The sequence below is a fragment of the Mauremys reevesii genome, linkage group 8, assembly GCF_016161935.1.
Source record: "Mauremys reevesii isolate NIE-2019 linkage group 8, ASM1616193v1, whole genome shotgun sequence".
Lineage (NCBI taxonomy): Eukaryota > Metazoa > Chordata > Testudines > Geoemydidae > Mauremys > Mauremys reevesii.
In genome coordinates, this window is record NC_052630.1 from 20,926,707 (window position 1) to 20,939,693 (window position 12,987).

At 45.5% G+C, this 12,987-nt stretch overlaps 1 protein-coding gene across 1 annotated transcript in view; it reads left to right on the forward strand.

Annotated features, from left to right (window-relative positions):
- The window catches only part of ADRB2 (adrenoceptor beta 2), a 57,181-nt gene extending 45,896 nt beyond the window's left edge, over window positions 1–11,285 (forward strand). The window contains exon 2 of the mRNA XM_039484781.1: window positions 9,523–11,285. Coding sequence (XP_039340715.1) covers window positions 9,523–9,557 — 35 coding nt within the window. The 3' untranslated portion in view covers window positions 9,558–11,285. The remainder of the gene's footprint in view (window positions 1–9,522) is intronic.
- The last annotated feature ends 1,702 nt before the right edge of the window (window positions 11,286–12,987 follow it).

Genomic DNA, 12,987 nt, shown 5'->3' on the forward strand with positions numbered 1-12,987 from the left:
TCAGGAAACATCTCTTTTCTGTTCCTCATTGGAACAAAAATGTATTTCAAAACCTCAACATTTTTCACAAAAAGGAATTGCTGTTTTCCAGCCAACCCTGATATCTTCCCTGCAGCTTCTGCCTAGCTCACATTTGACCAACAGGTCTGATGCTCAACCTTTCCTTTTCTGTAAATCGGGTTACAGAACAACCACAGCTCCCAGGCGCCTATCATTATACAGCAGCCAGGCAGAGCTGACACACTAGAGGGATCCTGCAGCCATTCTGTGCAAATACAACTCATCCTCTGGTTTCGCACTGGGAATCAGGTTCCTTTGTACTTTAGTCTGAGATGAAGAAGTAACTGATAGATTATTTTATAGTCAGTTACCCTAGAGCCATTTTGTATTCTGCTTTGTGGGATGGAGTGGTAGCTGTTTAGCATGCACTTTTTGAACCGTGTGGCCAGATGTAAATTACAGGTGACAGGTGGCTGGGGCATGAGATATAACAATACGAGTTCCTGATGAGTTCTCTTTTCATACGTGAGCAATTCAGGTGAGGCAGAAAGGGCAGTGAGGTGAAGATGTGGGAATCAGTGACTACAAAAAACACAAAAAGAGACATCTCTTGTTAGCACAGAGCCATTGCAATGCTTAGCTAATGGACTCTTCTGATTTGCTGAGTATGCTGGAGGGATTTAGGGTAAATCCTAACTTCAGTTTTGCCCCAGCCACCATTTAGCCCCAAATCCAGTGGACACCAAGCATCCAGTGTGGTGGATTTGGACAGCAGGATTTGGAGATTGCCTACAGGGTGGCCATCCCTCCCTGCTACGCTGTGCTTCTCTGCTCCTCGACACAGGCAGGGGAGTTGGGGATGAGCTGGATGAGGGGTGGGGCCAGCGATCCATGACTGTGCTGATCCACCAAGCCCTTTCAGAGGGTGTGCATGTTACAGGGGCTCCTACAGGGACACAGTAGAAGCCACTGAAGCATTCTGCTATCAATCCATAGCCTGGAGATGATTTCTCCCCCTCCAGCCTCCATTGAACCCCTCACCACAAATCCTCATTACTCAGAATGCCCTTTGACATCCAGTTAGAAATATGGATGGCTTGTGTGTGCAAGTGTCATTTTCATTTTGCTCAGAAACAAATGAGTGCCCCTACAAAATGGCTGCCCTAACGCTTGTACTGTAACTATCCCAATGGAATAGAAGCATTCCCCACACTAGTTTTTCACCTCTTTCATGGGCGTGTGACGTTTCACTCCATATTCTTTATGAAAATATGCTTATGATATGAATATGACATAACTGAGATATACTTTATGCAAGATGGGTCTTGTAAGGTATCATTGGAAAGGTTATGATTTACTGAAGAGATTGTCCAATTTGTATGCATGTATCAAATACAACTGGGTATGTATTGGGAAGACAACCACCAGACAACAGGCCATCAAATTTGATGAGCCATCAGGAAGGAACAACAAAACCATGAAGATACTAATCTCTCTCTATCCTGGGAGGTGTCCGGGGACGTAACTGTGACACTACTAGGTCAGGTGGTCTTTTCACTGATATTAAACGTTACCTGGGACTTCTTGTAACTTTCCACTGGAAGGGAACGGGGGGGAGGGGGTCATCAAGTTTGGGAAACAAAGGATTCCCGCCTTATGTAAATCCTATTTAAGGGTGGGGAGGAAGGCAAATGGGACTCTTCCTCTCCATGGCCTGTCTGCCCAAGAAGAAAGACTGCTAAAGCCACCTGAAGGGAAGGCTGCAGGGGAGTCCAGACTGAGACAGGGGTCCAGTCTGAAAAGGAATATAGCTGGAACTCTGAACCACAGAATCTTTGCAACCTGCCTAAAATAACATTTAGGGTGAGAATTTACATTTTGTAACCGGTCTCTTAAGTATGTGGAGCTTAACTTGCGTATTTTGCTTTACTAGGACAACAATCTACTTTGTTCTGTTTGTTATCTCTTATAGTCACTTAAAATTCACCTTTTGTAGTTCATAAACTTATTTCTTGTTTATAATATAACTCAGTTTATGTAATTTCTAACTGGGGGCAGGGGCAAGAAGTTGTGCATATCTCCCTCCACATTGAGGGAGGGGGCGAATTTCATAAAACCTTTGGGTTTGTCCCCCTCAAATGGCAGGGGCACCAGGGTGTTGGGGCGAGCCCCTAAGGCGGATCTCTGTCTCTCTGTGCAGCTGGGTGTGGCCCTGCCTGTGTGCTTGGCTGGAAGAGGTTTGTGAGCCTAGCCCAGCAAGGCCAGGTAAAGGGGACCCAGGCTGGCAGAATAGGCTGGCTCAGTAGCACCCCAGCACATCAGGTGACACCCCAAAGGTTCAAAACCCATCACAGGGCTTATTGATACAAAGACAGGCAATATGGTTAATGAGTTCCAACTGGCTTAGTAGTTAGCAACATAATAAGATACACACATATGTAGGCCGTAACATTCCTTCATCTGGCACACAGCCCAGTCTCCTGGTCATGTCCATTGCACACTGGTCTGCAGGTGGTTCATCATACCATTATGTCTGTTCCTTTATGAAGTCTGGGCTTCTCATAGGCAAGCAGAGTTTGGGAGTCATGAAGAGGGATTGGGAGATTTCTTCAGCTGGCTTCTGTTTTGAAACCCATGTTTTAGTTTGGGAACTAAGTTCCTGAGAGTTCACAGATCAGAAGCGAGACCATGAGAGGTCAGGCAAGCTGCAGCTCCCGCTGGGTTATGCAGCGCGGCAGATAGCTCGCATTCCAGAACAACATCTGGATTTTTGCGTTTATTTGACAGATGTTTTGGAAAAATGACCTGAAGTTTATTTTAATTGTCATCTTCCTAGCCTCCTTCCTACATGCGCACACACATTCAGGGACCATAAATAAGAATTCTTTAGGCGATGCAGTTCTTAGGACAGCTAGCCCTGTCTTCCATCACTGCCTCTATGTACTGTATGCTGCTGAACTGATATTCCTCTCACACCAGTTTTACAGCAGTGTAAATATGCTGGCTCTGAGTCTCCGCTCATTGTCGCCAGTGTATGAGGAGTTTTTCCACTGACGTCAAGAGAGTTACAATGGTTTTGCACTGGTGTAAATGAGAGGAAAACCAGCACAATTGACTCTGATGGTGTTACTCCTGAGTTACCCCAGTGCCAGTGAGAGGAGAATTGGGCCCAAAATGTTCAGAGATAAGAAACTGGATGACCACTGGACATTCCCAATCAGGATAATATAAAATCAGGCCAGATTCTGATTTCAGTGACACTAATATAAATCTAGTGTAACTCCATTAGAGTTACTCCTGATTTACACTGGTGTAACAGAGATCAAAATCTGGTCTGTCATCATCCCAGTGTGAGGTCTTGAGAAATGGGGGCAAATATGTAGATTATTTTTTTCTTCAGCAAAGCACTAACCTATGCTCTACATAAAGCTTGTCGGGCTAGGTTGATCCATGGGGTAATCGGCCATCTTCAGTGGAGTTACACCAGGAATGAATCTGGCCATCTAGTTTACTTCACCAGCCATATTATGATAGCAGTGAGACTCTGTAGGAAGGGTGCTACCTTCCAATATCGCTACCACACCCGGCGCCTTTGCAAACACGCATGCCTCATGCCTCTCAGGTTATACTCCCTAGGCAGCAGCAGCAGCCTCTCCCTGTTGTCCCTTATTACTTACCGTCTTGAAACAGTAATTAATTAATTGTGGAATGGCACCTACTGGCCCCAAATGTAGATGTCCCACAGTGTCTGCAGGTGCACCTGAAACGGCCTCTGGAGCGAAATGCAGTGGGATGCTTGCTTTGCGGTTCTGCTTGCAGGAAGCCTGGGACCCCTGGTCTAGATATTCTGCACTGGCCTCTACTTCATTACTGGGTGTCATTCAGGGCACTGACTTTGACCTCTACATTTCTGTGGGCCAGATTTCCTCCCACCCCTTACTCCCCATGGGGACTGTTCGAAGACTAAGGAAGTGAAAGTGGGAAAATCTGACCCTGTACCATTTGGTCCTGGCTACCTCAGGGCTGCCTCTCTCCTTGTGTTACAGCACAGCAGCTCAAGCTGTCATCAGCCCCTAGCTGTAAACAGAAGGGGAAGGTGGAAACGGATTTTTCAGGAAAGGGCCCTTGGCTCAGGAACTCAGTTTCCTAGAGGGTTCGTGGGAGCCTGAGCTTGTCGACCTTCAGGGATTTAAAGAGGCTTTTGCTTGAGGAAGTACTGGCAAGCGTCTGGGGGTCTTATGGCTCTGATGGCGGGAGAAGGGGAGGGCCAGACCTGCAGTAGGTATAAATCACGTGGCTCCATTAAAGTCAGTGGTGGAGCTATGCCTATTTACCCCCACTGGCCTGGCGTCCTTTATTGGCTTCTGGCCAGCTTGTTAATTGTTTTTAAATGACTGTGTTTTTTTTAATAGTGCGTGTGTGCTAAGAGAGTAGTGTCATCAGCAGAGTTTATACAGTGAAGTGATTCCACACCTGGTACCGCTCCTAAGAAGTCACAGAGCATGAGGCACCAAAGGGGAGGAAGAGGGGCATGAATCTCCCCAGGAAAGAAAAAAAAGAAAAGGTTTCCTGGCAAGCTCTGTTGTGAGGATATTCTAGAAGTGACAAATCCCATCACAGAACAGCAGTGGCCAGTGTCCCAGACAGAGGGAACATGACAAACCCAAGCAGAAATGCAGTCGTCCCTTTAAGTTCTTATGAGATACATGTGGCTCGAGGGGATTGGACAGGATGGATGTGTACGGTGGTGTGAGAATGAGACGTCGCTCTTCATTTCACACTTATTGTCCCATCAAAGTAAAAAAAAAACTCCCCAGAGGCAGAGCTCCTGGATCTAAGCATGAATGGAAGATGAAAATCGCTGCTTAGTGTTACTGAGATGGGAACGATTAGAGATGGGAAAATGCGGCACAACTTTTCCTGCCTCTTTTGTTTGCTGTCTGTGACTATGCTAGGAGAGGAGTTCACTAGCAGGAATCAGCACGCTTTAAGACACTGTTGAAAAACAGTCACAAAAAGTGAATGAAATGGTAATTTTTCACTGGAAATTTAAGTCTAAATGTTCAGCTTGTCCAATCAGGAAGCAGAAATATGGAACGTAATTGATTTGTCCAATCAAAACTAACCAACACAGTTTGAATTTAGAATACCAAATAATCACAATAAATTCCTCATAAACTACCTACAGACAGAGAATGACTTCTATGGGAGTTTGTCTGAGTAAGAACTATGTAAGGACCTCAGGACTAGACCTCAGAGTTGTGGGCAGTCAATACCTACAAGACTGAGTGTGTAGCAGAGCCAAAACATGGCTCTTCCAAAGTTAAAGAAGTGGGTAGTTATGTTGCCATTGCTATGTCCTATCAAACCCAGTTGTGATCTGCTTTGCAGACTTCCTATTTCAGATTTCAAGCATATTATTTGCCCAGCATATTCTTTCCCTTATTTTAAAGTGAATCCCTTGAAAACCTCTCAGAGGTTGCAGTGTGGCACTTCTGCAAACCCCAGGTTTTAAGGTTTCAGAGTAGCAGCCATGTTAGTCTGTATCAGCAAAAAGAACAGGAATACTTGTGGCACCTTAGAGACTAACACATTTATTTGGGCGTAAGCTTTTGTGGGCTAAAACCCACTTCATCGGAAACATGCAGTGGAAAATACAGTAGGAAGATATATATACACAGAGAACGTAAAACAATGGGTGTTACCATATACACTCTAACAAGACTAATCAATTAAGGTGGGCCTGTTTAGTCTCGTTAGAGCTGGTATGGCAATACCCATTTTTTCATGTTCTCTGTGTATATATCTCTTCCTACTGTATTTTCCATTGCATGCATCCGATGAAGTGGGTTTTAGCCCACAAAAGCTTATGCCCAAATAAATGTGTTAGTCTCTAAGGTGTCACAAGTACTCCTCGTTCTTTTTCCCAGGTTTTAAGTTAGTTTCCTTGTCAATGTCAGCTCAAAAGCTCCACCTGTAGCGGAACTGAAAAAGATCCCTTCTGGTTTCAACTTGGTAAGATAGGAGGAGAATCTTCACTCACTGATTCTAGTTTTCCTGTCTGTCACTCAAGGGTGGTTTTCATGTTTCATTGCTGAGACTGATTTGTTTCACCTTTGCAACGGTACTTCAGACTTTATGATATTCTTATTTTTTGCTGCTAAACCTTTAGCTCCAGGTCCTTCACTGCACCTAATGTGGTGCCGTTGTGCATTGAAACCAATGGAATCTTGATATCTACCACATTCCACCTGGGAAGCCTTAAGGAATTTCAAGTTTAGTGAGCTGCTAGATTGCAAGATTTTTGGAGCAGGGATCATGATTTCTTATATGTTTCAGTAGTTTATGATACACTGTGGACAATGAGAGAAACAAACTAAATAAAATGATTATTAATAATAGAATCCAAGATTATTTACTGAATTGTTTTCCCCCTAGTTTAGTGTTAAGTGTATATCAGACCAAACCCTTGGTGTATTTTAATAGCTGTGACAACAGAAATACTGTCAGTAGACCTTTTTGGACGGGCAAATATTAAGGGCCATGTTCTCTTCCTTTTTCTTTGTGTGACTAATAAAAGCCTTCATAGTAATTAGAGTGTTTTAAAATGTTCTATTTTTGTCTTTGAAGTTTAGTTTTAAGTTTCCTTTAATTAGTATTTGTAACTACTATTGTTATTGAATAACCACCCCCCTCCCCCAACACGGCTGAAGTCACTGCTGAGTTTGGAGATCTTTATCTGATCCACACAAAACCACTGCACAATAGATCAGAGTCTTTTTTTATGAGAGGAGCTGGCATAGAAGAAGCTGCTACATGTCATAAGAATGGCCACACTAGGTCAGACCAAAGGTCCATCTAGCCCAGTATTCTGTCTTCCGACAGTGGCCAGTGCCAGGTGCCCCAGAAGGAATGAACAGAACAGGTCATCATCAAGTGATCCATCTCCTCTCGCCCGTTCCCAGCTTCTGGCAAACAGAGGCTAGGGACACCATCCCTGCCCATCCTGGCTAATAGCCATTGATGGACCTATCCTCCATGAACTTATTTAGTTCTTTTTTAATAGATAGTGGTGCCTTGGCAGAGCTGAGTGAGAGAAACTTGCACTGCTTCTTCTCATGCTATCCTGGATCTAGTCAGCACTATCCACCCCCCATCACTTTCATGAGCAATAAAATTAAAATTTAATCCTATTTACATTGCCTCTCTCTTCCCCCCAAATGTTGCCAGCCATGACCCAATGCTGCCAAAACAACGCCATTGGACTGCTACATGAAGCATGCATGGAAATGATTCTTTGGATAATTCTGAACCCTGGATACTAGGAGTCCTAATCACAATAAAAGAAAGAAGAGTACTCACTGGCTTATTCATTCAGACCAGAACCCTTGATAGCCTTTCCCCCAGCTGAGGACTCAATCTCTATGTGAAAGTCACAGCAGAAAGTTTAAGCCAATTCTTCTACTGTATTACTCACATCAGGGCCTAATCTAAACACCGCTGAAGTCTATGGGAGACTTTTCATTGCCGTGGGTAGTCTTTGGATCAGGCCCATAGTGAGTGTCTGGGAACACTTTATTGCAAAGTTTTTCTCCAGCTGTTGGGTTGATTCCATGTCTCAGTAGTGGAACACTAATGCCGCTATGGTTTCCCAGGGAAGCCCCATTTCTCTGTATCCATGCTGTGCAATGCTCTCCAAAAAGCCTCAAGAAAAATGTGCCGCTCATCTCAGTGAGTTCAGCGCCCATCCTCCCTCTGCTGATTTCAGTGTACAAAATAATCTTCAAGCCCTGCAGAAACTATCATCACAAGAGCCAGAAATCCTGTAAGTTAGAAGGAAGGAAGGGTGGGGAGGGGTCTGTATTTTACAGAACAGAGACAGCACTGGTGGCTTTGAAACCAAACAGAATTGGCAGCCAACGCTATTGTAAATCATCTGTCTCATTATGGAAGTTTGACTTCCAATCACACCAGAAATTTAGCTTTATTTCAGTCTTGGTTGTGTTTTCATAGAACTGAAAGGTCCTTCCCCTACCCCTCCAAGATCCATAAAACTATGTCTTTGTGCCAAAATCATCAAGTCATTCATTAAAATAGCATTTAAAAATAAAAACAAAATCAGACCCAGGCTATTCTCTCTCTTTCTCTCTGACACCCGTTCATTTTCAGGAAGTTGAGAGCTCTTCTTTTCTTCTATCATTATGGTCACTGGGGTATATGAGCACAAACGAAACCTTTAGTGGCCTGTGATGTGCAGGAGGTCAGGCTAGATGGTCCCTTCTGGCCTTAAGCTCCGTGATCATCTGTAATACCCTAAGAGTGCATAGGAGGCATTCATAGTTTATTTCTGTTATTTGCTCTCTGCAGGGAAGTGATACTGAACCATTTTGGGGGTGGGGGGAAGGAAGGGGTCGCTGTTTGGGGGAAAGTATTGTTTAGCAATTAAAATGGCCAGAACTGTGTGTGCTCTCTGCTGAGCAGCTGGTGAGATTGTTCTGAGTACCTGAACCGAGATCACAGGACTGTTGTGGAAATGTCTCTAGGGACAGTGACAGCAGAGCTCCACCTACCTGCAGAAGGAGAAGCATCAGCTGCACTCTGAGGTGTGCAAAGAGCATTCTCCAGATAAAGGGAGCATAGCACAGCTACCAGCAGCAGAGGAGCACAATGAGGGGTACAGCTTCTGTGGTGCCACATAGCCAGTGGTGTCCGAAGGGGGTGTCTAAAGATGGTGGGCGAGGGTCTTATAGAGGTTCATGTCCCAAGAATGGTTCTTCACCAGTTTTGCTATCTGGGAGGCTCCCTGAGTTAGAGCTAGGCCTGCTGCTTGCAGCTGAGGTAATTAGCTGTGGATGAGCCTAGTTAGGCCCAGAGACTTGAAAGAGGGTGAGGGGCATTGACGGAAAGTCAGAAACTAGCTTCTCTCCCTGAAGGACACAAGCAGCTCCTGCTGAGTTTGTATCCTGCTTGTACAGTGAGCAGCTCTGGGGAGTGCTGTCCTCTGTCTACTGTTTGTTATGGAGTTTAAAGCTGCATGAAGGGAATGCAGCCAGATGTTTTATTTGCTTATGCTGCGGGTGCGGAGAGGAGACAGACCCTGGAAATACACTGGAAATGCCAGCGAGGACATCCCCTGGGGTATGGTGCCTGGTGAGCTTCCATCTAAATTCACGAATGCCAGGCTTTGCTCACTGAGTCTCCCAGGTTGAGTCTTGGCGGTGGGAATGTGTGCCTTGCATGCTTAGTGTGTAGAGCTGCCGGGCGAGGTCTCCATTAGCTGGTTAAATACACGTATAGGCCACGTGGAGCCAAGGAGACTTTTCTTGCTGACACTAACAGGAGCAGGATTGGGTGCTTAAGGGACTGGGCTGTAGTTGCTGGATACAGCCCACACCACTAGCAGATAAATTGCAGTGGGGGAGGTGTAATCCCTTTCCCAGGACTCAGTATTGAGTCTTCATTTTTTCTAGGCCTGTAAAGCTGTAATGCACAAAGCTGATCATTTTTCTCTCTGCTCCACAGAGATCCCTGGGTGTCCTGGAATGGTTGAAAGTTGAATGGGCTGAAGTGTGTTCCTCACCACGCTGAGCTCACAGGGGCTCTGGAGAGAGAATGCAGGAGCACGGCCATGCTTCTCTGAGACTGGTGAAACCGTGGGAAACTACTGCTTTGGCAACTGCCTTCATCTCAGCCCATCACCCATAGCAAGTCACCCGAAGGAGAAGCTGATGAAGGAGTGGCAGCGAACCAGACAAGGATCCATCAGCGCATCAAGCATCTGGGGGGATATAAGAGCAGGATCTGCCCTGAGAGAGCCACATCCCAGGAACCAGCCATGTGAAATCGGATCCACTCTGGGGAGGTGGCAGCATGGCCCAACAGCACAGCACGGAATGAGCTGAATTTCCACGCAGGAGGAAAAAGACATCCAGGGGTTTCCCTGTCACATCAACTTCGGAAAGCATCGTTTCAAAAGGCAAGAAAGCCCTAGGGCTGCCCTGTCCTCTCCATTGGCCAATTCATGGAAAAGAAGCCAAGCTCACTGCCTCCTGGCCTGGCCAAAGGATTGCTAGGAACATGGCCATGGGTTTCTTGTCCACATGCTGGCAGTGGGGTTCAGATGAAACAGGAACCTTTTAAAGACTAGAAAGACAAGGAACGCTGAAGTTTGCTTCTATTTACTCTGTGTTAGCTTCTACCCATGGCATCTTCTCTGTCTTTTCCTCTGTATAGACAAATAAATACTCAATACACCACTCAGTCCTACTCAGGTAGAAGAGGAACATTAACATGGGCCAAATCTGAGGTCCTTACTCAGACAACACTCCCACCGACCGCCAAGGCGCTGCCTTCAATGACTATAAGGCGCTAGGGTTGACCCCATGTTTTTGCACTGAGCAGGTGTTGGAAAAGGTCTGCTTCACCTTTCGCTTTTCAGCCCTGATGGTCAAACAGCACCCGCCACACCCCTGGAGCCCAGTTTTCAGACCTGAGCCCCAAATGCCATACAAGGCTCAAATCCCTCATTCGGGTATTGAAATCAGTGCACAGGCAAGTCAATCCTTGTTGAAAACTGAGCTCCCTGGGTTATTAAATATACAAAAGGATTCAAAATGAAAAGCCCTAGTTTGGTTATTAAGGGCTTGATCCGGTGAGGTTCAGAGGCTGTCTAGCACTGTCCACGGGACGCTCAATCCCCACTGGCACCCAGGGGAGTTTGGTGACCAGCACCTCCCAGGAGCTCAGCATCTCAAAAGATCAGGAGGCCCTTCATCTCTTTACCCATGTTGCAAAGAAAGAGGCAGAGAGCTAGGGGTCCATGCAGCGAACCACTGGAAAGACAAATTCAAACAGTAGGAAAGCTGGGATGTTCTTGCAATTTCTGATGGCAGAAGAATAGTCTTGTATGCCAAGCACCCGGCTCAGATGAGTGAGTGCAGGATTCTGCTTATCAGCCCTCTGAGTTCTAAGCACCAGCAGCGGTAATGGAAATTCTGAGCTTTACACGCAGCCCTGTTTTGACATGAACTGGGCAGACAGGCCGGGCTTCCACCTGGAAAACTTGTAACACAAAAACGAGACTGTGGAGTGTTGTAGAGCAGCTTCCTAACCTGTGTCTGCAAGTGGGAACCACTGACCACTCTTGTAATGCCGTAAGCAGGCCTTCAGCTCTAGCAAAATAAAAGCAAGCCATTTCACTGGGGTTGCCTGACGTTTAGAAAAAAAGAGGCTGCAGTCTGACCTTCTTTATCTGCTGTGCAGGATGTGAAGGGTACAGAATGTGTGTGTGTGTGTGTGTGCGCGCATGTGTGTGCGTGAGAGAGAGAGAGAGAGAGAGAGAAAATGCATGTCTGTACGCTAATTAGACTCTCACTGGTACTTTATATTCTTAATATTGTGGATGGCAGCGTTGAGAAAACAACAGAATCAAATTTGTTTTATATACAGTTGCCTTGTAAGCGCCTGGTGGCCAGGTTCTCAGCTGCTGTGAGTTGGCATATTTCCACTGAAGAGGAGCTACATCAGTTGGCAGCATCTGATGATCTGGCTCAGTATCTCCAACGTACCCTACGCTACCATACAGTATAGTACAGCCAGTTAGATGCTGGCTGCCAAGTGACTCTGTAGGCAAATGGGGTAGCCACTCTCTTCTCCTCAACAGCTCACCCTCAGCCTAGGCCATTCAAACCTGTGTGACTGAATTAGGCCATGAATCTCACCTCTTTATCCCTTAGCACACTTTCCCGTGAGTTTTTATGCTGGAGACAGAACTCTAGGCCTGACTCTGTTAACGTCTGAGGACTGTCCTATTACAGAACAAAGCCTAGGAGTCATTACAGTGACTGACTAGTTATGGAGTCTCTCTTAGAAATGGTACCATGAGTTTTCTCTTCAGGCTGAAGAGCAAGACAGGATCCTTTCAGTTACTGTCAACTGCTCCCACACCCACACAAGAGAGTATTAGCAGGAAAACAACAAGGAATCTGGTGGCACCTTAAAGACTAACATTTATTTGGGCATAAGTTTTCGCGGGTAAAACCCCACACTTCTTCAGATGCATGGAGTGAAAATTAAGGATGAAGGCATTATATAATGACACATGAAGAGAAGGGAGTTACCTCACAAGTGGAGAACCAGTGCTGACAGGGCCAATTAGATCAGGGTGGATTGAATTGGCCCTGTCAACACTGGTTCTCCACTTGTGAAGTACTCCCTTCTCTTCATGCATCATTATATAATGCCTGCATCTGTAATTTTCACTCCATGCATCTGAAAAAGTGAGGTTTTTTACCCACGAAAGCTTACGCCCAAATAAATCTGTTAGTCTTTAAGGTGCCACCAGACTCCTTGTTGTTTTTGTGGATACAGACTAACACAGCTACCTCCTGATACTTGGCAGGAAAAGTAACAAAAATGGACACAATCTCACTGGTAGCTCACAAACACCCCCTCAAAGTCAGCTATGATCTATATACCACCAATTGCTTCCTCACAGAGTCATAGGCAATGGAAGAAATCTCTTAGACATTATCCAGTCCATCTACCGAGGCCCTACCGGTTTGTTCTCTATGTTACATTTGCTAGTATCTTGTCAAGTCAATTTTTAAATGCCTCAGCCAATGGGTCTTTCACCACTTCCCTTGGGAGCCAAGGTCAGGAAGCTTCTACTAATATCACACCTACACCTAGTCATGCCTTTCAAGTCCATGTCACTCATTATCATGTCTAAGGGAAGATGTCCTTTTCCAAGCTCTGCCTCTTTAGCTCTTTTCATCTTTCCTTGCAGCTCAGTCTCTCCAGCTCCCTGATTGTTGCTATTCTCTAAACTCCTTCTAATCTAACATACAAATAGGCTGATTCAATTTTTACTCTGGCTGTGAGTAGTTTGTGACAGATCCTTTTTCAAAGTAGCTCAGGTAGCAGTGCCTGAAGCACTAGCCGTGCACTGATAGCACCCCAGTAGCATGCGTGAGGCTGACCTTGCCC